The 25509-nt window shown below is 43.0% G+C and overlaps 1 protein-coding gene and 1 long non-coding RNA gene across 2 annotated transcripts; one reads left to right on the forward strand and one right to left on the reverse strand.

Annotated features, from left to right (window-relative positions):
* Positions 1-548: 548 nt before the first annotated feature.
* Positions 549-12830, reverse strand: PRSS35 (serine protease 35). The gene is made up of 2 exons (XM_075414439.1): positions 12752-12830; positions 549-6456 (listed from the first exon to the last, which is right to left on the reverse strand). Exon 2 carries the CDS (start codon positions 6439-6441, stop codon positions 5200-5202), a length of 1242 nt encoding a protein of 413 aa, XP_075270554.1. The 5' UTR covers positions 6442-6456; positions 12752-12830; the 3' UTR covers positions 549-5199.
* Positions 12362-15815, forward strand: LOC142360599 (uncharacterized). Its single transcript, XR_012763227.1, has 3 exons — positions 12362-12609; positions 14668-14806; positions 15076-15815. It is a non-coding gene; the product is annotated as an uncharacterized LOC142360599 (long non-coding RNA).
* The last annotated feature ends 9694 nt before the right edge of the window (positions 15816-25509 follow it).

Here is a 25509-nt window from a genome sequence, read left to right on the forward strand (position 1 = left end):
TGCTGTAACCATTTCTAAACTTTCCATTAAATATTTCCAGCAGCTGTTGTCATTGCCAAAAATCTCTCCTTTTACTGTCAGTGATCAAATCAGTGCCAGTTTCCAGGGCAGAGAGTTAAGATAATGCTGAGAACCAAGACTGTAATGTTTTACGCGCTTCTAATTTGGCCTGGTTCAACAGCTCTCTGGGGTAGAAAATACAACAATAACTAACAGCAGAAACAGCACTAATTAGTTATTTCAGAATTAATAAGTTCTGGCATAGTCTGTGAGTCATTTCCTTGCTGAAACATTTTTTTTTTTACTCATCAAATTTGCTCATGGAGTAATTATCTTGAAGACAGGAGTAGACAGAGAGGTTTCTTCCCAGAACGAATTTAAAGAGACATTAATATTTTGTAAGACCACATTCCAGATGGTTCACTGATAACCTGTTACAAGCGTTTACAGAATGGAGTTTGTGTAACACCACCATAGATAACAAACTACATCATGACAGAGGAAAAGAAAAACAACGGAAAATATTTATTAACAGAGTATGTGCATTGTATAATATCTTAATATAGAAAAGGTTTGCATTTATTTTCCCAAATGAGTTGTCATTTTTTGCAGTTATAGATATTGTAAAAACAGATTTTTTGAAGTTTGCTGTCAGTCTTTAAAAAGTTAAGAACATTAAAGAACCATCAAATCTACCTCTGGAGGTTTTTAACCCAAATGCTATCTCGCACTCAAAGCAAAAGGCTGGTGCAACAGGGACTCAAATACACTTCTAAATCCTTGAAGATTAGTGTGCAATTTTATGCTTTCAGTTTAACAATATTCTTTATTTTTTTCCCCATTCATTCTTTAATCCTAGAATTTGTATATGGACATATCTGCAATATCCTGTGCTTTAAAATTAGAAGCAGCTGATTAAATTTCTACGAGGATACCAAACACAAACGGAAGGTATTTGAAAAAAAATTTATTGGCTAAAATTCGCAGATACAGGCAAAAAATGGAGCCACCATTTAAATGCTTCAGGTCTGAGATTTCTTGTTCATTGTGTTTGTTTGTTTTTCCAATGGGGAACAGCCTTTACAGGAATCCCAACAAAATGTCAGGTTTGAGAAACATTCAAGTGAAAGAAACTCCCTTTACTCCCTGCATTCCTGGTGACCCGGTGTGCTGGGAGGTTCACGCTGCCAAGCCTTTTGTCCAGGACACGGATCTGCTGCTTCCCAAGGACCCTAAGCGAGCACAAGTGTAATCCCTGCGACTTCGGGCAGGGATTGTAGATCAGAGTCAAAAATTCCTGCCTGCTAGTGGTCCCTGCTGGAACCTGAGCCCTCTCACAGCCCTTTCCTTGGTGCTGTTGGCTGAGAAGAACAGCCTCATCTTTAACAGCGAAAGGAGATTGTTCATGTAACTTGTGATTTTTACATCTTAATTTATACAGTTCTGCCTTCGCCAGCTGCCTACTCTTCCTTACAACAGATCCCTCTGCTACCTCGCAGCCATTTCATCTGTTGCTTTTCACACTTCCTTTATCCCTCGCATAACACCTCCGCCTTCCTGGTCTGCCATACCACCTACTTCTCTTGCTCTCTCTTTCTGCATTCATTGCTCTTTGCTGCAAGCTCATCCCTTATCAACAGAATAGGAGGAACTCCCCAGCTGCTTCTCTCCTCCACATGCAGATGAGTTTATTCTGTGCTGATTCATACTCCATACAGACTCATAAATCTGCAAAATTTGGATGGTAAATTATAAACTGGGTCAAGGAGTATCTTTAAGCAATTTTTAAAGCATCAGGTACTCCAAACCTCATATAACAAAAACCGTTTTGCTACCTAGCCTACCTTTGTGTTTTCCTTCTGTTAAGAAAATACAAACTTAGACTGAATTTTTCACATTGCAGATAATCCCCTTGACTTCCATCGTACGCCTCGGAGCCCCACATTAAACGCCTGCACAAACACCTCGCAGAAGCTGGTCTGAGGGTGTTAACAGTTTGTATGCGGGGTTTATTTCTGGCCAAGGAAAAACTTACTTGTTAACTTTGAAAACTGCCAGTAGCCCCCTAGCAGAAAAGGGATTTGACTGAGTTTGTTTTTCCCAAAGCCAGGAATGCAGTTAAAGAAAAAGATCTAATATAGCAACTCTTACAGAAAAGCATTAGTATTGATGAAAACAAAGGATGTACAGTCTGGTACTTGAAAGAGGGAAAAATCCTTTGGGGAAACATCACAAGGGCTCTGTCCCCTTCTGGGCTGGGAACTCAGCCTTGATGCCTGAGTACTAGACAACTGCAGAGCTGATCTAATTACTAAGAACACCCCTCCTCTTATTTTCTCATAGATAACTAGATACCAACTGCAGGTTTTTTAAGGAAATTGGAGATAACCACAGCTCAGAAATTCTTGTCCCATTTGCAGTGGCTGGTACCAAGAGCTCTACATGAGACATTGACCTCCTGGGGTTGTGTGAAAGCACTTGATTTATGAACTATTTCAGAAGTACCTGTAGTAAGCAGTCACAATGCCTTACATTAAGCATTTCCTTCTGTATCAAGGCCAACTGGCAGACTGAAACGTTGCCTGGCATGCAACTACAACAGGAACAACATTTTGTTCATGTCTTCTCGTGCCTACATTCCCTTGCCTGAAGGCGCCGACCCAGTCAAAATGGCACATGCTCTACAAGCGCAGATATTTGCCTGTGTTTGTGCATGTGCACTCAGACACAGAGGCTTGAATATATAGAGAGTTTTGTTTAATTTTTGTGTTGCTCTGGTCAGCCTCTTAAATCTCTTAGTACCATAGAATGAAGCGCTGAGCATCTAATATTTATCCTCTGAGCATAAACTTTTGTTATCACCCTGGTATGAGAACTTCAGGTCAGGGCTGAGGTATTTATAGCAGATGATTACTACAACAAGACCATTTGAAAGCTGAGATTAGCTTTTCTCATTCTTACCTTGTCCTTGATTCCGAAACTAATAAAGAAAGGTTATACTTCTGCTCCTAGTGAGTACACCTAAATAAGATTCACTGAAACAAGGAATTTACTAAGCCACCTTATCTTGACCAGTTTTGGACCTAGGCTGAATTGTATCGATTGACGATGTGGTACCTTATTTCTCACAGTAACTCTGGAAAAAGGCACTTAAAAACTTTACAGAGCCAACTAAAGAATACTGTAGGCCCACTGCATAGAGTAAGAGTATTAAATACTGGACCGAGATGATTTAAAATCACTGCCAGTAAAGCCATATGTCTTAACAGAGATGTTTACAACAACAATAAAAAAAATAACCTTAAAATCTTAGACATAACTTTCTAAACTTTAAAAATTATTATCAGTTTTTCTGCAAAAAATCACACAACGGAAGAAAAAAACAAGTTAAGTGTTCCTTGGAAAGGCTGAAGTTAAATAATTTCTTTTAAAGTGAGATCAATTCCAATTAATGAAATATTGTTAGAGTTATGGTATGGAAGCAAGTCTTAAATATTTATGCTTTGGCAATAATATGACAAAGAAAGTTGCCTGGACATTCAGTGTCAGGTTTTATACTTTTGGTCATCTAGAAAAAAAGTGGGTTATTAAAAATGATCTTATTTCATCAAAAGATGCTACAAGCATATTTTAAAGATACTGACAAATAGTAGTTTAAAATTTTGTTGTATTTTTTTCTTCTGCACAGGAAGAAAAAGTATTTTGGTCAGCATAAACTTGTGATCAAAAAAATGAGATATTGTGGTGTTGAATAATCTCAAAACTAATGAAACCCAATGGATGTTATCTGAAATACACAGTATTGTTTTATAAGATTAACATAGCACCATAGCAATCCTGTGCGCTTCAAAATCTTGATATAAAATAAAAGATACAGGCTTGTGTAGCAATGAAAACCAAAACATTTTTCAAAAGATGATTTGTATCTATAGGCGTATAACAGTCAAGCTCACTTCTTGTTTTCATTAAATATATGGTTCAGCAAACGTATTGAATCAAATTATTTGCTAACTACTGCTGCTACCTAACAAGATACCTGTTATAACGTACAGGATAGTTCTTCTACCATTCAGAAAGTGGTATCATTTAGTTGGGAGAATTTTTTAGTCTAACCCTGCAACACATGTTGAGGTGGAGTCTGAACATGATGTGATTAAAACTACCCATTTTGCAAAATCATTTAAAGACAACACGAAATATTGCTTTTCAGCTCCCAGTCTAACACATACTACCCTATCTATGAAGCTGAATGCTTATAATAGTCATTTATAAAAGCTGCAAAAATGGTTAGCACCCAAAAAAATCTATCATCTGTGAAGCTCTATATGATTGTCAAATAGCCACTTCAGAAGTCAGTGACTTCTCCCAGTCTGTAAAGCTACACATTTGACTAGAAACTAAACATACAGCTCTCCAAATACTAATTGGAATGCAAATGGATGTGTTTAAGACTTTTATAGCTTCTCAAAAGGCATTAAATTATGTCTTGATGTTTCTTCTTCTTCCAGGCAGGGAAACTTCTATGTTCATTGATTTCTCTTTGCTGCTTTTACTGAGCAATGAAGTGAAACTTGTCTTTAAGGTCTATCCCTCAGCTACAGAAATTTGGGATTTCCATGGAAGTCTTCCTGCAGCAACCAGAGGAGGAAGATTTCCAAACTAACCAGCATGAATTAGACTGCTGCTTCGCAACGTGGCCCTGTGGTCTTTAGAGAATGCCAAATTAGTGTCTTGCTCTCATGCAGTTCTCCAGATCATTCTGCACATACAGCCATGTACTGTATGCACAACTTGCATTTGGAGAATTGGAACAGACCTCTGAGAAAAGCAAATCCATTGGAAAACTAGATATTGTTTAACAATGTCACTCTGAGAAGTTTCAGTCCTTCCCTTAGGAAAAAAAGTGACAAAGAGGTGTAGTAATTTTTTTTCTGGTGTGAATGATTGGAATTTATCACAATTGCAAACATAAATATAGTTTGGGGTTTTAGGTGCATATCTAGGGTTGATTACAATTAAAAATATTTTGTTCGACAATTCTACCCATGCCCCAGCAACTCAGCATTACTCAAGTCACCATAACATTACTTGTGAGCTTTGAGTTCAGAAACATCCTGATGGATGTTCTTCCAGTAACTGCGGCAGCAGACTTTCACTCTATGTTAATATGGGTGCTAAGCGAGTCGCGTTCAGCTCTCTTCAGCCTTGTGTGCAATTCTCATCATTCCCATGTATCCAGAAGCAAATCTGGGCATATTTGAGAGGAGTAATTCTTACTGCTACATTGTAATCCTGCTGTTCACCATTGACATCCACCCACTGATGGCCAGAGTAAACAGCGATGATCTTGCGTTTCCACTTCTTTTTATCTGGCTCCTTAAGGCGGAGATAGACACCAGATCCAGTGGACCCAGGCTCAGCATCACAATACTGATAAAAGAGATCATTGGATTCATCAGAAATGCTACAAAATCTATAGACCAGCTGCCCAGATCGATCGTTGTCAAAACCTGAGAAGTGGATCATGCTCCCAGGCATCATTTTGATTGTTGGGCTGATTCCTAGCTCCATGTATTTCCTTTTGTGGGGACGCTTGAGCTCAAGAACAGCATAATCATAATCCAGGGCAATATCCCCCGAGACACCCTTAAACCAGCCTTTCGGGATATGGGTACTCTTCACCCTGGTCCACTGGAAGGAGGGCATCCCATCTGAGGTCGCCTGCTGCCTCCCAGATCTCCTCTGCTTTCTCCCACCCCCTCTGGATCGTCGCCGTCGTTCTGTGGTGACTTCGGGATCCTCTTGGGCCACAGAAACTTCTCTCCTACTTCTTTTAGCACCTTTGCGTTTCCTGCCATCGCCTCTGGATTTCGTCTTCATCAAGCCCACCCTCAGTCTTTTGCTGCCCTTAACATAATCCTTGCCACTGTGCAGACAGTGGGCAGCTGTTAGGACGTGCTTGGGGGAAATGAGAATGCCACTACAGCCGGTGGAGATCTTCACTGCTGTGTTGAATGGAAAGTTGGTCATAAACCGCTTGTCGTAGATGCTGAACCTACTGTCCGTTCCATATATCTGCCTCTTCTTTCTTGAAGACCTTTGTGCGGTTGTGTTTCCAGCTGGATCCGGCACTATTCCGAGGACATTCACTTCAGTCAGGGTCCGTGTGCCGTTTTCAAAAACGGTCTCATAGGATAAGAGGTCCTTCAAGTCAGACAAGCTTGGCACTGGCAATTTTCTTTGACATTCAATTCCACATACACTGTTCAGCTCTAATTTGGTTTGAGCTTCAAATTTAGGGCTGTCAAGGGAGAAAGTTCTTTTGCTCACGATCTGGGGAATTTTCTTTAAGTGCCAAGTAAAATCTTGTTCAGTTTCCGCTCCATTAGCGAGACCCAATGTAGGTATGAAAAATATGAACAGCAGTAACATGTGCTCCATTTTGTCTATTTTTTTCTAAAACAAGAAAGAGAGATTTGAATATATATGTTGGAAATGTGCACAGTTATCTCAGTATTTTCAAAGTATATTCATGCAGTATTAGCACTGACATCAGTGGAACAGAATTTAACACTCTGCTCAAAATAGGAATGCCTCAGGTAGTCCCTGTATTGCCTCTAATGTTTCCAACAGTCTCTAGCAAGATGGGCGCAGACCAGTCAGCCAGCATCCATGCTGAGCTACTTGCTGGAAGGTGGAAACAGCTGAGTTTTACCTGTTTTCCCTCAGTGGGGGCAGCAGTGTGAGTAATCCCATCTATTTATCCTGTAGAAACAAAATTATCTTTTAAGCTTCTGCTTCTCTTCTCTGTAGCCACTGGTTGTAGGTAGAACATGGTTGAAAACCACCAGCATATTCAAAAGTCACATTCAAAAGTTGGGATCCAAGCAGAGGTGGATGGACAGACTACACACAGAGTACACACAGACTTAGGAACACTTAGGAAACCAGACTAATTGCGCTCTTTCATGTAATGGCCAAAAAGTAACAGCTTTAAGTGACCTAAAAGTCACCAATGATTCTGCATTACCCACTGTACGGGGTTTGCGTGGCAAGGTTTTGGTAGCGGGGGGGCTATAGGGGTGGCTTCTGTGAGAAGCTGCCAGAAGCTTCCTCCATGTCTGATAAAGCCAATGCCAGCCGGCTCCAAGACGGACCCACCGCTGGCCAAGGCCGAGCCCATCAGTGACAGTGGTAGCACCTCTGTGATAACGTATTTAAGAAGGGGGGAAAAACTGCATAATGGCATTTTGCAGCTGAGGAGACGAGTGAGAATACGTGGGAGAACCAACGCTGCAGACACCAAGGTCAGTGAAGAAGGAGGGGGAGGAAGTGCTCCAGGCGCTGGATTCCCCCGCAGCCCATGGAGAAGACCATGGTGAGGCAGGTTTTGCCCCTGCAGCCCGTGGAGGTCCATGGTGGAGCAGATCTCCACCTGCAGCCCATGGAAGACCTTGCGCTTGAGCAGGAGGATGCCCGAAGGAGGCTGTGACTCCATGGAGAGCCCGTGCTGGAGCAGGCTCCTGCCAGGACCTGTGGCCCCATGGAGAGAGAAGCCCATGCCAGAGCAGGTTTGCTGGCAGAACTTGTGACCCTGTGGGGGACCCACGCTGGAGCAGCCAGTTCCTGAAGGACTGCACCCTGTGGAAGGGACCCACGCTGGAGCAGTTCGGAGGGGGCTGTCTCCCATGGGTGGGACCCCACGCTGGAGCAGGGGCAGAGCATGAGGAGTCCTCCCCTGAGGGGGAAGGAGTGGCAGAGACAATGTGTGATGCACTGACTGTAACCCCCATTCCCCATTCCCTGTCACCCTGCGCTGCTCGGGGGAGAGGAGATAGAGAAACGGGAGTGAAGATGAGCCCAGAAAGAAAGGAGGGGTGGGGGGAAGGTGTTTTAAGATTTGGTTTTATTACTTATTTCCCTTCTCTGATTTGATGAAACAAATTTCCCTAAGTCTAGCCTTTTTGCCCATGATGGTAATGGGTGAGTGATCTCTCCCTGTCCTTATCTCGACCCACAAGCCTTTTGTTGTCCTTTTTCTCCCCTGTCCAGTTGAGCAGGGGAGTGATGGAGTGGCTTTGGTGGGCACCTGGTCTCCAGCCAGGCTAAACCACGACACTCACCCAGCTAAGACCTGTGAATCTGCCTGCCATGGAAAATGGCACTTCGCTAATTGGTCTCCCCAGAAACCAACTTAGAAAGATCTCCTTTCCCCTTTCCAAGTTTATTTTGTTTGATTGTCACAGATGGAGCAATTTGGGCACCTAAACAAGGCGGCAAGTCCCATTTTAAATGCTTTCAGCCTCTGCTGCTCTGGTCTTCTTGTGCTCATGGGTCTCCTGCAGAGCGTGTGTTGTATCACCCCGTGTGCCGTGGCCACCAAAACCTTATTGATTTCCTACGCGTGGGAGCCTGAATCTCTCCCAGGATGTCAGGGAATTTGAAAATCTGTGGCTGGAGGGGACAGATGAGAGAGGAATTTAGAAGCTTTCTGGTCTAGAGGAGTGTCCTGGTTATATACACGCAGGAAAGCCCAGCCAAGTAGGAGGGACAAGTCTGCTGACTCATCACATGCCTTTTTCCTTCAGGATCCCACAAAGGCTGCAGGAACTGTGCTGTTTGTGTCTTATGGTCACATGTGGAAAGCCCCACCTAGATGGGGTGATGCGCCACACAAAGAGCTAACACTTTAAAAGGGAAAGACAGAAAGCAGTATTATTCCCATCTGTAGTTGGGAAATACGCAGAAAGAATGTAAAATTGTTAGAAGTCTGTGGCAGAGCCAGAAACTGAACCCAGAAGTCTTGATTCCGAGCTGAAAACATTACTGAAAAGACCATTTTTCTCCTTTGGCAGCAGTGATGTCCATGGCATTAAGCAACTACTGGCCGCTGTCACTGGGAAAGCTGTGCTCCGTTCTCATGTCCTTCTTTTCAATTACATGGAAACCTCAGCTGTGCAGAAAGAAAGGGCCTATGATTAAACTTTAAAAGCCAAGCAATTCAAGGATATGTATGTGGTTAAGCTCTCTGGTTTACATTGTAATGGCAGTGTAAACTAGGGCAAAGATAACCGCTTTCCTTTGCTGGAGCTTAGTTTAGAATACTACGAGGACTGCCATCCAGTGACACAGCCTGGTTACAAGCTAGCTAAAGATCTAACATGAAAAAAGACGAGTATGTGCAATGTGGAAAAAGAAGTGGTAACGTCACTTTAATTGCTGTGTAATGGACCAATGACTCCTATAATTCTGAGGCATCTTCACCATATAGACGAAGGTCCTGTCTATAAGAGGCAACAATTATGACTTTTTAGCTAACTGAGAACTACGGTTCGAACACAGCTTGTTGCTTCTGAGGCAAAATTGAAAGAGTGGTTTTGTTTTAGCATAATTTTTGATGTTTTTTCACCTTTGCCTCTATGGAACACCAACTATGACCCGGAGTTTACTTACTAGGATATACATAAGACACATTTTACAATACAGTATAAACATATCCACCCTGGCTTTAAAGTAGCTAACTCAGGTTTTGGAGAAGATGTATGGGCTTTCTTAAGATGTCTGGAGATTACAGTGACTCACAGGCTTAAGCTCTGGGGTGTATGTGGTCATACTAAAAGAGATCTGAAAGTTTTGAAAGCAGAGCAGAGTCATCCCAGATGCAAGATTTTGCAGAGAGACACCAGTTGGCCATACCAGCCTAGGTTACTAGTATATCAAAAATGCACATATTTAAACACGAACTTTTATGTATGAAGTTACTTTCAAGAACTGCTTTTGTTGTTCCTCAATTAGTACTAAATTTGAAGAGGAATGATGATTTTTACATATCTATGGATAAATGATAAGTTGTCAAAATAAAGATACACTATGATGAGAACATAAGAATAGCTTTCCTGGCCTGACCCAAGGTCCACCTCACCTAAAACCCTGCTGCTGACAGTGGCCAAATGTGGACTCTTAGGATAGAGCAGAAGAATAGGGCAACCATGTATGTCACTCCTCCCTCATACTCTCTTAGCTTGCAACCGCTTGCCTCACGTACTTTAAGCCAGAGGTAGCTTCTGTAGCAGGAGGAAATCTCACTGGATTTCTCTTCCATAAAGTCACCCAGTCATCCCTCGAACCCGTATAAAATTTTGCTTCTACAATGTTCTGCATCAATGAGTTCCTTGTATGTTGTATGACATGGAGTTAAACCGTTAAGCTGTATGACAAGCACCTCCTTTTCTTTATTTTCAGCCTGCCACGAACTAGCATGGTTTGATGATAAGTAATGTGATATTAATGCGGAAAAGCTGGTTTTCATTTTCTTTGCCTCAGTGTAGCTGTTGAACAAATACAAGGTATTAAGAAACCCAGTTCTTCCACCAGCCTCGAGAATGCCTTTTCTAGGTTCTTTCCTAGAATACTCCTCCCTTTCTCCGCCCTTCCTCAGGGTCTGGGTGTTTGATATTTCTCTGTAGCTGAATTTCGTAAGCCCTAGAGAAAGTTCATTCACTGACTGATAGTTCATACAGAAAGTCTTAGAGGTGCCTGGATTGATGTCATTCCACTGTGACAGCTGAAGTCTTCCCATCTGCACCCGTAACTAACTTTGTTTTATATAGAGACTTTCAGAAAGCAAATGGGTGGAGTACTACAACTCCCTTCTGCCACTCTTTAAAAAGAATAAAACAAAACACACAACTCTCACTAGATGCATTGGAGCCTCCCATTTGGAATACCGTACTAAAGTGCTCACTATTTACAAAAGCAGTCTTGGAAGCCAAGATTTTCATCATTTATAATGACCCACTTGTTGCCTGTAATGAACTAACTGCACTTCAGTAGAACTGGAAGAAGTCCAAACTGAGGAACTTGATGAAAACAGTAATTCTCATTACAGACCAGAGCAGTGGTCCTACGAGGCAGCATTGTCATTTACAGTCACGCACTTAAGCTCTCTTTACCAACACGATCTCTACTGTTCAAGCAAGGGCAGCTTCAAACATGGGCATCATCAGTGGTTGCCATGGCCCAGTACAGCTTGCTGGCAAGGGGGAACACAGAGGTTCCTCTTTGCCAAACGATGGGGATGGAAATGTGTAGACGGTTGCAAATACAGCCTCCAGAGGACGGAGGAAAGGCCCCGAGAAGGCTACAAGCTGGATGCAAGAAGAAACCCTCAACATCTTACTCAAACCTGCTGCCAGGCTGTTCTCCACTCTTCCTCCAAACCCCAAGGTGCTCTGCCCTCTCCTTTCCTTCACCCCTTTCCCATATGCATTTTGGGTTGGCTTACAGTAATTAGAAGCCTTGAGTCAGCTCTGTCTTTATGGTAGGATGAGGTGCTTCAGAGATGGCAGAAGAAGATGGAAACTAGAAAGAGAGAGAGAGATCCCCAGCTCTGTGAAAATGTTGAAATTCTTCCTCCGGTTTCCAAACCCAGATGTTTGGTGGCATTCCAGCTGCCAGGCAGTTGAAAGTATTTTCAATTCTCCTCAGTTCTTGCTTCCAACATTAAATCTTTCTGCATTCACAGGACAAAATCTACCCACATCCTAAACTTTCAGGATATCCTTCAAATATTTTGTCAGTGTAACCTCTCTTACTCCAGCAGAACGTGTCTCAAATGCTCAGGGGAAGCCTTGTAGTCAAGCAGAACTAGAATATGTTTCCCTTCAGGTTATTCGAGAGGAAATTTACATGTCAATGTAGTTCAGACAGAAGAAAAGTTGTGTCCGACTATCTGGCAGCCTTTCATCTTGGTCTGCTCGGTGTAGCCTCCGCTTTGGGGTTTGCTTCTTATTGTAAGAAAGTCAGCAAATGTCAAAATTAAACGTACATAATTCCAAATGCAATTTTGAGACTGCAAAATATTAGAGGCTGCTACACTAACCAGTTCCTGTAACTGCTTTTGGCCTTACTCTCGAAATGGCCTGAAAGCTGGAATTCACAGTTCTGCTCTGACAAAGCAAAAACAGAAAACAAATTTTGGAAACCTCACGCTCCCTGGAAGAAACCGCTGCCCTAACCTTACCCGTCGCTCCTCCGGGGATGCTCACCCTGTACGCAGGTGCACGGGTTTCGGACCCCCGGCTCTTAGAAAACTGAACCCGCTTCAGCAGGCATCAGAAGAACTGGTTTTACACGGCGGGCGCGACAGCCCACTGCTGAAACCACACACGCGGGGGGAAATAAAGAAAGAGGGCCGGGGGGGTGAATGGCAGCGGGGAGGGACAGGGGCTTCACCTCCGCCGGGTTTTCCCCTGTCCCGGCCGCGGGATGGCGCGCCCGGACAGCCGGCGGCCCCGGTAACGGCGGCCGGCCCGGCTGAACCCGCCGGGTCCCGGGCTGGCCCCACGGCAGCGCCCGCTCCTCCTCCCGACCCTCCCCGCCGCCGGGCTCTTCGCCCCAGGTCCTCCGGGTCCGGGGGTGGTCGCCTCCCCGCCGCTGCCCGGGGCCGCCCCGGCTGGAGGGGGGTCGAGCCCCTCCAACCGGGGCGGCCCCGGGAAGCGCCCGGAGAACCGCGAAGGGGGTGCGTCCGAACCAGAGGAGTGGTCGCTCCGAAGGGTGAAGAGGGTCCTTGCCCCCCCGCAAAAGACCCAGCACAGACACAACCCCCCGGTAGGAAGAAAGACACCGCCGAAGATCACCGCACGGGTGTTCCCCCGGGGCTGCCCGGTCCCCGGTCCCCGGGCGGCCCCCCTCAGCCCCCACGCCCGGGTCCCTCGGGGCAGCCTCTCCCCACGCGGCCGGCTTCGCGTACCTGGCAAGCCCGGAGGGACGAAGGGAGGGGAAGGCGGCCACGGCCCCGGGGGCGCGGGGTCCCGGCTCCCCGCTCAGCTCCGCGCCGCCCGCGGCTACTGAGGACGGGGCGGGGGGAGCGGCCGGGTCTTCCCAGGCGGGGGAGGGGATGGAAAAAGGCAGGGGAAAAAAAAAAAAAAAAGGAAAAAGAAAAAGGAGGAGAGAGGGAGGAGGCCGGGAGGGCGAGAGGGGGAGGGCCGAGGGGAGCGGAGGCAGAGCCCGGTATCCCCCGGGATGGGGTGGGAAGAAGGGGCTCTGCCTGCGCGGCGGGGACGCGCATCGCCCCGGGAGAAGGTGCCTCCCCTTCCAAGGCAGAAGGCTCTCCGTGGTGGTCTCTGCTCCGTGGATCAGCCCCTTGCACTAAAGCGATGTCCTCCCTGAAGCACTCTGCTGCTACGTAGATGGACGTCGTGAAAAGCTCCTTCACTAAGGGCTTTTGGAAGTGCTTCACCTGAGTGGTTTCAGTGAGCCCAGCTGCTGAAGACTCGGCTGACGCTAGATGAGGGTCCACTGATTTGCCAAAACCGGCAGGAAATTTGTGGCGTTGCTCAAGACCAGACTGAGATCTCCAGAGTGTCGTTTCGTTGTCCTAATCTTAGGCATATCCTTCCTTTCAAAGACTGCTGAAATTGAGTGGAACCAATTATATAAATAGGTTGGAAATAAGGCTTTGGCCAGTAACTGCGCCCTGCAGTTTCACTTCGAACACTGAGGTTGATTTCTTCAAAATGCTAGGTTTTTTGGAAGATCTGTTTTTGTTGTTGTCGTTTGTGTGTACAACTTAAAACCAAAGTGTAATAATAATTATTCATGTGCCTGACAAAACAAGCTGAAGAATTCCCAGTTTAATTAACAAGGCAAGATAGAAATCAGCGTAAGGTAGTTAAGTTTTACAAGCAATTTCTTGAACAGAAGAGCTTCCGTTCTGGGTCGGACCAAGGGCTTCGCTGGACCAGTATCGTATTTTGTTAGTACAGGGCAAGGACATGCAATAGTCCCCTCCAGCACTTTCCCTGCCACCAATATTTCAATCTCAGAGATTTTCTGAGGCAGATGTCATTTCTATGCCCTTAGTAACCCTCACTGGATTTCTCCATCAGGCACTTGCCCGTCTCCCCTTAAACCTACAGACATTTGCAGTGTCTACAACCTGCTGCAGTGACAAGTTCCACAGGTCAACCACGTCTTGTGCAAAAACCTGCCTCCTTTTGTGTATTTTCAACCTGGCTACTACTATCTTTGTTCGATGCTCACTAGTTCTTTATCACAAGATGCATCCTTTACAAGCCACTTACACATTTATAAGTCTCCATCATGTGCCCTGTAGGCCCTCTCCCACCCTGAAGGATTATAGCTACGTTAGCTGAGCTTTACAGGGCAGACGCTCCTGTTTTCTGTCCTGCTACTGAAACGCAGGGACCAGCTTCTGAAGGATGATGCAGCCAAGCACTTTTTGGCAGTGGCAGGCAGAAAACAAGGAGCAAGATCTGCTTGCACTGGGCAGCTGTGTTCAGCAATAACAACTGCGGTTTGGGAGGTTCAGACTGTGCATGGGGAAAAAGTTCTTCACCAAAAGAATCATGCAATGCTGGAACAAGTTGCCCAGACAGGTTGTGGAATCGCCGTCCTTGGTGGCTTCCAAGACTCGGCTAGAGACAGCCGCAGCTGACCTGATCTAGTGTTGGCAATAGTCCTACTTCAAGTGGAAGGTTGGGCCCGGTGACCTGCAGAGGTCCCTCTCAACCAATATTTCTATGATTCTTTACCTATAGAGAAGATGCAAGCAAAATACGAATTTCTGTGGCAGCAAAAAGATGTCCTTTATTTTGTTCTCCACTGATTTTGTAACACTTCTTAATATTGTTTTTTTTTTGGCAGCTGTTGAGCACCAGACTGACGTTCCCATGGAGCCATTTTCGTAACTCCAGGACTCTCTCTCCTGAGAAGTAATGACCAGATCAGAACCCGCCTTTTCGTACCTGAAGTGGTGACCATTCCCCTCCTTGTGCATCACTCGGTATTTATCTACATTCAACTCCATCTGCCATTTTATTGCTCAGTCACTCCTTTTCGTAAACTTGTCTGCAGCCCTTGAAGGCTGTCTCGTCTTTATCAACCTAAGTAACTTGATGGCCTCATCAGACTTTGTGACCTGACTACTCATCCCTTTTCCAGATCATTTATGAGTATGCTGAGTAGTGCAGGGCACAGCAGATTGTTGTTGGTAACTTATTGTGTCTAAAAGAACTGATCCCTTAGCCCTATATTTTGTTTCCCGTCTTTCAGAAAATCAGGCTAGCAGAGGTCCGCTTCTGTTTATTGGACTCCAGGTGATGGGATCCGTGTGCTTCTGCTGCATCGCTCCAGTCGCTCCTGCTTTTGGAATCTGGGCTGGGTTGTTTATTTCACGCTTTCTTTTCTTACCCAAAAAACTGGCTAATAATACTAGAGTTGACTCCTGCTTTCACACTCCTCTCTCTTCTTAGATGATACTCACTGAAAGCTAGAAAAATTAGAATACATTTATAAGCATAACTTACATTTATGTTTTTTAATTATTTTTAACCATTTTTTCTTGAATCCTGTTTCATTACTAGTATTTTATTTCTTGCAATAATAAGATATTCTTCATAAAAATTTAGAGATTTTTTTAAAAAATAATTACCATATTAAAAATTTTTTCAAAAGATGGTTTGCAAAAGACATGAGGAATATGCATGTCAGAGTACTGGTTCTTTAGAAACACACTGTATATTACACACGGTAGGGCTGTAAAAATATAATTGTTGGAAAAGTGCCAGCGTGCTAATTTTATCCTTCAGAAGTAATTTTATCCTTCAGAAGTAATTTTATCTTGTTAGAAGATTAGTGAGCCCTTTTGGTATTTCTACATGTTCCAAAAATAAGTTTTGACATCATATACCAACTGAGAGACGTTCACTTCGAACAGAGCTTTGAAAGACTGATACCTAAAATTAAATAAAAAGAGAGGAAAAAATAAAATCAAATCGGCATTAACACCAAGAATGTACTGACTTCTATCAAAATTCTTCCTGCATATGTACAAAGAAAATAAAGGAAAAAAAGCAAGTTTTTGCAGTCAGATTTGTACTCTGGGTATGAGTGAATTCACAGAACTGCAGTATTCTCATCTTAAGGCAGATAATCTACAAAAGGAGCTACAAAATGCTTCCAAATAAGATTCTTCTAGATTTTTTTCAGGTAGAAATTTGAGATAGGAGCTTCAGCTTTCCCTTTGGGCAAAGTACACTGAGTGTGGTTGTACTGGCTGGGCAGCTGCTCGTGGAGTATCATCTGGCCTTATGGCGCTGGAGGAACACACTCTGCTCTCATGTGGGTCTTGCACACATGCGAAAAATATTTGATCGTAGCAACAAAGTGCCTTGTCTGCAACCTCCGAATTGTATTCCGTGTAGTGCATTATGCCTTAGCAGGCAGATACGCCTACCCACAATGTATTCTTTCATATCTGAATTATGGGAAGAGAAAACAGGCAGGTACAACTCAGGAAAACAAAAACAAAGTTTACAGATGCCGGAAAGAATGCAAATACCTATAACCAAATTAAAAGTTCAGTGTGTAGTCCCTAGTGTGTAGTCCCACAAGTAGTCAGCTTTAACATCTTCCTTTCTTCTCTTCATTCCTTCCTGTACTCACGTATACACATACACGTGTTCTTTATTCCAAAACTAGTGATTACTTGGATAGTGCAGGTAGCTCTCTTCCCTTCACACTTTAATTCTGAAGCTACCTCTGGGTACTTTTCCAGCTCAGCTGATATCATAAGTTTCACTTCTGTTCTACCTTTCTCATCCCAGGAAGACCGTGTTTTAAGAGCTTTAACATTTTTCCAGTCCCCAAACACGAAATTTGGGATAACTCATTGGCTCATGATGAATGGACGTGAGGTAATTCCTACTGCTTTCAGAACAAAGGGATGTGAAATACAATGGGTCTTTCTTACAGGATCAAGAATGGTCTCCATGGTAGTATCCCTTCTGTGGCAGCTTGTTGCCACAGAAGCCCTTTTGTTTTGTGGACCAGTTGGGGTTGCTTATTGTGCTGTTCAGAGGTTCCTGTGACAGAATGCTGACCGGTTAGACTAAAACACTGAATGAAACAGATCTCTGTTAGACACCCTGGCTTTGAGGACTTGGAAAAGATGCAAGAGCTGCAATAAACCTCATCATTTTTTAAGAGTGCGCAGAGTGAGGACAAAGAAAACGACAACAGCATTGCTAGCTCAGGAGGATTCTGCGTAGACCAATGGACTATTGCAGTACAGGCTGGCGAGATAGTTATTCATTTTAAATTGGGTATAGGTGTACGAGGGAGTGTGGTGCCAGAAAGAAGGGTATTGGCAATGACTGCAATGTCATCAGCACCAGAACTTATAGATGACAAAAAGAAGGAAGGATGTGAAACGCAAGGCATCTAGTTGTGACCTGATTTTCACAATATGAGTTTATGAACTGGATATATGGGTAAATAATAGACTTGAAAAAACCCACTTCATAGTAGTACAAAGAGATAAAATCCCATTTCCAAGTTAAAACTATGTCAATCTTGTGGTCAGATCAAGAGGGTGCTTTCTTCATTGAGGCAACAAGCAAAAATAAATGAGGATATGTCTAAGCATATGACCCATAGGAGGGAGGCTCCTCTAACTGTGCAGAATGGAAGTGAGTGCAGAGCCCAGCCACCACCCAGCTCCTACCTTTTACCTTTTTGTCTCCCTCTAGAACAGCAGTTGAAAATGAAGCCAGCCAGGCTCGTTGTTCTGACCTTCATATGTTTAGCAGAAAAGCAGTCGATTGTTCTCTTACCATTGCTAAAAGAGCAAAACCTAAAATTCTTATCTAATGTGTAGAATCATGGAGATTATATACAAATGTAGATATAAAGTGCACATTATCCTCAAGGAAAATTTCCACAAGAAGAGGTACTTCTGGAGATGTGTCAGATGGCAAATATTTTTAGACATACAATGTGTTGGCAGGTTGCAGGCAGGTACTGCTAAGGGGAAAAAAAAAAAAACCCACATCACTGCTGTGAGCATGATACTTTGAAGGAAATGGTTTCCTCCAACTGGCATTTCCATTGTGCTAAGCACAGCACCAGCTTTACTGGAAAATCAGTGAACTGTAGATGGTAATACAGCATACTACGATATGGATAAATGACATTTTGATGTGAGGAGAAAAGAAGTGCATGACCAGAGACTCTGAGAAGCTTTGGAAAAAAACCTGAATTTGCCTGACTAAAGCTCAATATTCATTCCCTCCCCAAGCCTCTAAATTCCTATAATGGAAAGAGCATACCACAGAGGAAAGTTAATAGAGTGACGTTGACATGTCAGATAAAATAAGATTTTAGCTACCATCAGCATGATTGACCCAACAGAGTGTAAAGAGATTCCAGGGAAAGATGAACTGGTGGGGGAAGTGGTGCCTAATCTCGCTATTCAAACCAGCAGAGGGTCAGCGGCAGTGAAATGCACATCTTAAAAAGTCTGAGAAATCAAAGGAATTAACAGCAATAAGTTACCAGAGAAAATGTGACATTCGGCATAAAACTGAGTGCCTGTGGTACTTACAAAGAGAATATTGAATCAATCTTCCTCTCAAAGTATTGACAAAGTAGGAAAAGGTGCAGTAACAGAAACCGCATTTTCAAGAGCTCAAAAAAAAAAGGGAGGGGGGGGTATGTTGGCTTTAATCCATGGGTACTAAGGAATATTGTCTTTATTGTCGGTGTTAACTGAAGGTGACCATAAACCATCTACCACCATCTCAAACACGCCCAGGAGAGTACAAAATTAATTTTTCAGCTATAGCTGCATGACTTATAAATTGAATACAAAACTGAGGGAAAAACCACACCTTGAAAGAATCATTTACCTAACCACATTCCAGAATAGTATTGTATCAAAAGGCAAATATTTCTTGTGTATTCTTAGTAAACTGTAGGTATGAAGTCAGATCCGAAGAAAACCTGGTGATACTGTTTTAAAATTCCATTCACAACCCTGAAATAGCTGAATGTTTCTGCTAAAATTATTAACAGTGTAATAGCTGCTAATGTTGGAATTTTTAAGGTTTCACTTTAGACTTCAAGCTTAATATTCCACTGAAACGAACACAGGCATTTTATACCTCTCAGAGCCGTAATTGCTATTAGGAAAACAACACTATATCTATTGCCAAACCCCACGGTGAATACAGCACCAGGATTGCCAACTATGCCTTGTTGCTGTCCGGAGCGCGTTAAGTGTACATTGCCTTTGGGTCTCTGAAGCGGGCAGGAGAAACTCGGACCAAACAACATCCAGGACACATTTTAATGTAATCTTCCATCTTCTGTTTTGCACCCCACATCGCTGTCTCCTGTGTCTTCGGTTCATGTGTTCTCACTGACCCCCGCGGCGTTAGGCAGGACTCGGTCACGCTGGTAACTGAGGGGAAGCACAGCTGCAGCCCGAGGAATGGGAGATCTTTTTGTGGGTGATGCTATGCAGGAGGTTGAAGCAAATACTCATAGCTGTCCTTCTTGGCTCTCAAAGTCTCTGCATATTTCTAATAGTTTTAGAGCTGTCTGTAGGTTTTCAGCTTTCTGCTGGAATCATTTCCATATGCTAACAAGCCAGTGAATAGTTCAGCAAGGAGAGGGAAAGCAGAAACTCTTCGCCCTAATCAGACACCCCTTTCGCACTTTCTCAGTACTGACTTCTGCTGCAGTATATGCACAGAATTGTGTCTCCTGCCTGTCATTCTGGCTGTGCCCTAAGGATTTCTGCAGGTCTGGTGTCGTTCTCAAGATGTTACAGGCAGAAGTGTCCTCAAAGGAAACCCGTAAGTAAACATGAATAGATATTGAGGGATGGTTTACCTTTTTTATTTTAAAAGCTTAACCTAAATTTGACCTTTATGTTAGTAAAGAAATGTCCTCAGATTGTCCGGCAACCCATCCTCTTTCACTGTCACTCCTTACACTCCCAGGTTCAGGCAAGGTGCAGCCTCCTGCAGTCACGAATTGACTCGCTGGGGCCTCTCACAGAAGAGCAGTACTGTGACAAAGGAAAGGCAGAAGGAGCAAGTTACAGCAGGCATTTCTTCCCCTGTGGCCAGCAAATTAACAAAACATGTTCATTGCCCTGACAAAAAAGAAGATAGAAATTAGAAAACATGTTGCTGTCGTGTTTTGCAGATGTTGCTTAGGAAAACTGTAAATCTGGGGGTAAGTCTGGAGGGCGGTTGGAAAAACAAGAGCTGAGTTAACCATGATTTGAGCTGAGTTTTTTTGAGAGACAATTATGCTTCTGTTTGTTCCTGCCTCGAAACTCTCTAGCAGATTGTCGAGCTGTAACGCTCAGAATGAAACATGCAATGCAAGCAGTGCAGGGCAGGACACTAGTAACACTTGGGAGCAGTTTGTATCAGATCAGTACTCTCAGAGGTATCATCAACGCAGCAGTAGCATGTTGGTTTATCTATTATCCCAGAGTAGCCACACCTTTCGGTTTTAATTACTTTTTGAATTAAATGCACCACAGAGTCCATCTTTGGTGGCAGCATCTTCCACAACTCTGTGGATTATTTGATACCGATGTAATATTCATCCCCACTGATCTATTTGGTTTCCCTTCTGGAGCGACTGATAAGGTATGAGAAACAAACCCAAAGACCAAGCAAGACAGTAGAAGGGGTTTTTTCACTTCCCAGGCCTTTGTATCAAGGGAGAAAAATGATCGTGGAGATTCAATAACGACACAGATTCTCTTCTTCTACCCATTACAATTTTTGTTTCTTATTAAGTCTCTAGCCCATATTCTCCTTGCACACTTTAACTGTATTAAAGCAAAACAGATGCAAGAAGATTGACTTTGGAATGAATTTCATGCAAGTTAAAATAAATGGAAAATTATAGCCCCAACTTGTAGTGGAAAACTGATACTCATCTGAAGAATTATCACCCATTCACGTACCTCTGCTCAGCCAAGATTTTCAAACTAACAAACAACTGCACATGACTTAGTTACCAAGTCCTCATTAGCAGTATATTTTGTCAGAACTCCCTGAGGCGGGGTTTGACTGCCTCTTGTATTTGTATGGATCTCACTTTCAGCAGATGCAAACATTTATACACATCGAGTTTACTACCGGAAGTGTGGGACTACTCATTGAATAGTCCTTCTCCATCACAGCAAGTACAAGCTATTTGTTTTCATCTGTGGCTTGTGACTCCCTATTTCATATTCATTAAGATGCTGCTTTTTATTACCGTGCCTACTCCTCTTGCTGCCTGTAACACCATCCAGTATTTTTCACCCATTATGTGTTTGAGCAAACACCACCGCGCTTTGCCTGCTTCCAGTGTTGGCTCTCTGCTCTCCATTTCACTTCAAAAGGAGCTTATCTTTTACTCCATGATGCCCTTTTAAATTCTTCATTAAATTCTTCATTAAAGCTTTCCCTTTCTATGACACCTAGAGAATACTTGTCACACTCAGGCTATTGATGGGCTGAAACAGAGCACACCGACCATCATAATTTTATTAGCTCTCTGTACTGTCCTTTCTGCCTGTATCCCATTTACAATAAGTATCAGCAGATGATTCGAGAGTCCTAGTTGAGGATGGAGATTCTGTAAGCAATAATAACACAAATAATAAACAAATTTTTGTTTATTATTTGTGTTATTATGGGATGAAATACAAGTGCGCATACATTACTTCTGTTGCCACAGTACTGGTTTTGGAAGAGATTTAACTAGATGCAGTTGCTCTGCATGTGCCAGTAGCTATTCAGTTTTAATCACAATTACTGGCAGCACACTGTTGCAGCAGCAGCTTTGCATTTCCACTTGAAAATCTCAGGTTTAGCAATTCATGAACTGTGTCTAAAAATATATCCTCATTTGAAAACTGGCTTTCAAGCTATGGTCTAGAAGCAGTTCCTGTTTAAACCTATTTAGTTAATTTAGTAATTTTATCTAAGAACACAAACAGATACCTTTGCTGTTCCAGAAAGCGTTCTTCCATTTTCCCGTGTTCAGAACTGACTTTGATTACATTGTTCTGCATTTCAATTATCTCCAATATGAGCTTTGTAAAAACACAATTAGTTTACTGTGTGTCAGCTTTGTACTTCCTTGCCCTTTGACGGTTAGTGCTGAGCAGCTGTAGGAAGCCACTGGCTGCAGTCACATAGATTATAGAAAGAACTATAGAATGCCAAAATGCGTATGGAAATGCCCAGCCCTTTGATTTGCTTTGGCAAATACATGCTGAAGACTGTGTGCTTAATTTACAGACTTACTAAAGAACAAAATGGCATTGGCCTTCCAAGTTAAACAAGCACCCAGCCAGGAGAAAGGCTTCCCAGTTGCTAACAGCAAAATAAAAGGGAGTCTGCTAGGACAAGGTAAAACTCTTCTGGAGAATGAGGGTCCTCTCCCGGTTCGTTTGCAAGTCCTTGTTCAAGTTTATTTTTGTTTTTCTCAATCCTGGGAAGGTCTTAGACTGTGTAGACATTTACTCCAGCCTGTGATGTGCAGTACAAACCTCAGAGCAGATGAGCGAAGTTACAGAGCTGTCAGCATCTCGGTCAACTCTTCCACACTTTTCCTGCAATATCTGTCAAATCACAGGGGAGGAGTTAAAAAGGAAAGACCCAAGCTGCCTGGCTTGGCTTGGATTTAGCACATGACCAGAGATTGCTACATGCCAAAATTTTCCACAGCTGGATACACTTGGCTTAAGACTAATGTGTTTGTATTGCTACCTGGAACCTGCTGAAGGTCTGAACGGGGGTGTGGCAACTAGCAATATTTAGACAGGGGGCATCTGCCCTCTGTAAACCTCATAAATTCAATCCCCGTTGAGGTTCATTCATCAATTTATTCAAACTTTCCAAGCTGCGTAGTTACACAGGCCGAGAACAGGATAACCACTGGCCTCATGATGGCATAACTACACATAGAAATGGAATGTTGCACATAATACATACATGTACAATCACAAAGGAGGCCAAATAATGGAGGCATATGCTATCTGCAAGATGTTCAGTGCATAATTTATTTGATTGAGTATCTCGTGGCACAAAAATGCGTTATGTACTTACTAACATGAGTGATGTAAAACTCAAGAAACAAATGTGATGCGTCAAATTTCCAGACAAATTCAGTAAAACCGTTATTATTTTCAAAGTATGTGTACAAGTAGAGCCCATCACAAATGCAATTACGTGTGTAAATTATTTGAGCGGAGGTCACACCAGCTTCCGCATAGGAAAATTCCCCTGGGGAGGTAGACTGCTCATCCAGATTATTCACTGTGCTACAGAAAGCCAAACTTTTTAAACGACAGTTGTCAGTGATTTAATAATACATGAATGTGACTCGGAGTTTAAAAACTAAAGCACTGAAAATAAAATCCAAAGGGAATAAGTTAAGACTAATGGGCAAATCCAATGTCTTTGAACTTTTCTTATGTACATTAGCATAGTCATGCCTTGTTAACTTCAGCAAATTGCATTCCTGCTTAGCAGCATTATTATCTTAACTCTAAAATATTCAATTAAGATTTTCTTGAATGGGATTCATTAGAAAAATATGATGCTATTCCAAAAGTATGATCCTAACTTCATTTTTTGCCTCTTTATTCTTTCACTTGCCAGAAAGACTTGGAAACACTGGATTTGGTTCCACTGACTCAGCTCTTTCTAGTAAAACATGCAGAACTGCAGTTGGTTAGTCTCGTATTAATTCTAGAATGGGTCTGTTTTGAGATGACTCCAGAAAAATGTCTCCTTTTTTTATACATTATTTATTTCTCCTTTTATGAAATGTTCCTATTCAACACACCTGAGGGATGGGATGACATCCAGAGTGACCTGGACAAGCTCAAGAAGTGGACCTGTGTGAACCTCATGAAGTTCAACAAGGCCAAGTGTAAGGTCATGCACCTGGGTTGGGGCAGACCCCACTATCAATACCGGGGCTGGGGGATGAGGGAAATGATAGCAGCCCTGACAAGAAGAACTTGGGGATGCTGGTGGGTGGAAAGCTGGACATGAGCTGACAATGCGCACTCACGGCCCAGAAGGCCAACCGTATCCTAGGCTGCACTTCAAGAGAAGTGTGGCCAGCAGGTCAAGGGAGAGGATTCTGCTCCTCTGCTCCACTCTGGTGAGATCCCATCTGGAGTTGTGTGTCGAGGTCTGGAGCCCCCAGCACAGGAAAGACATGGACCTGTTGGAGCAGGTCCAGAGGAGGGCCACAAAGATGATCCAAAGGCTGGAGCACCTCTGCTGTGACGAAAGGCTGAGACAGTTGGGGCTGTTCAGCCTGGAGAAGAGAAGGCTGCAGGGAGACCTTACAGCAGCCCTCCAGTACCTGAAGGAGGGCTACAAGAATGCTGGAGAGGGGCTTTTTACAAAGGCATGTAGTGATAGGACAAGGGGTAATGTTTTAGACTAAGAGAGGGTAGATTTAAACTGGATGTAAGGAAGAAAATTTTAACCATGAGGGTGGTGAGGCACTGGAACATGTTGCCCAGAGAGGTGGTAGGTGCCCCATCCCTGGAAACGTTCAAGGTCAGGCTGGACAGGGCTCTGAGCAACCTGGTCTAGTTGAAGATGGCCCTGCTCATTGCAGGGGATTTGGACTAGATGACCTTTATAGGTCTCTTCCAATCCAAGCTATTCTCTGATTCTATATTGCTTCAATAAAAGATTAGTTTTGACTTCTAACATACAATTCTAAAAAAAAACAAGATTAATGAAGCTGTTTAATTAATTCACTGCTGTGAATTACTAGAAGTGTGAAACACTATTAGATAAAGGTTTTAATTTGTAGAGTGGGACAAACTAATGTACCTCAGCTAATTTATGTATTTATCATTTTTCAAGCCCATTCTGCTATCCGAAGAATAAACCAGTTCTGCTAATGTTTGCAAAAACTAAATTCCAGTAATTGTAATAAGGAAACATTACAAAACTGACAATATCGCTAAAACTTCAAGCACTAAAAATGTCAATAGCCTGTGTAGAAATGGAGATGATTTTTAAAATCAGGGTTTAAACTGATATTGAATCAGAAGTTCAGTGGGTTTAAAATGCTACATGCTTAACTCACCGTTTGGCCAGATCACCCAATTTAGAAAGGAGGCAATGAAGTCACAGAAGTTAAAGGAACAAATAGTTATTTCATGATCAAAGAAAATGAAATTGGTTTAACTGAAACTTTCTTATTCCTCTTTCATTCGCAGCACATGACAGTGAAATAGTTGGTAGAGAATCTTTCTACCCAGGTTGATTTTAGGCCCTGGTTACAGATATGTACTAAAAGAGTAAAATCTGTTTAGCTAGTTTTAAATAGTTTCTTAAATTTCAGATTCAGTGTTATTACACAATTGCAAAATTAAGATTTATGCTTGTAGTTGCGCAGTTGATCTGATACGTCTTGCAGTATGGAGAACCCACAACAGAGCACGCTTAGGCTTTCAGCCTCCCTCAGCACTGGCTCCTCTTTGTCTTTCTCAGATGTTTTACTTGGTGAATCTTGTGTTGTACCTGATAAAAAGTCTGCATTTTTCAGACATTGCTGACCAATAGAGTATTCAGGTCCTTATTCCTGGGCAGAAAAATTTCGTGAAGGTCAGTTAGAGATTGTCATTTCTCCTGAAGATAGAAATGTAGT

This window comes from Opisthocomus hoazin, chromosome 2 (assembly GCF_030867145.1).
Source record: "Opisthocomus hoazin isolate bOpiHoa1 chromosome 2, bOpiHoa1.hap1, whole genome shotgun sequence".
Lineage (NCBI taxonomy): Eukaryota > Metazoa > Chordata > Aves > Opisthocomiformes > Opisthocomidae > Opisthocomus > Opisthocomus hoazin.

Coding starts and splice junctions, on each gene's coding strand:
- PRSS35 (XM_075414439.1), bottom strand. CDS start 6,441: ATGGAGCACATGTTACTGCTGTTCATATTTTTCATACCTACATTGGGT.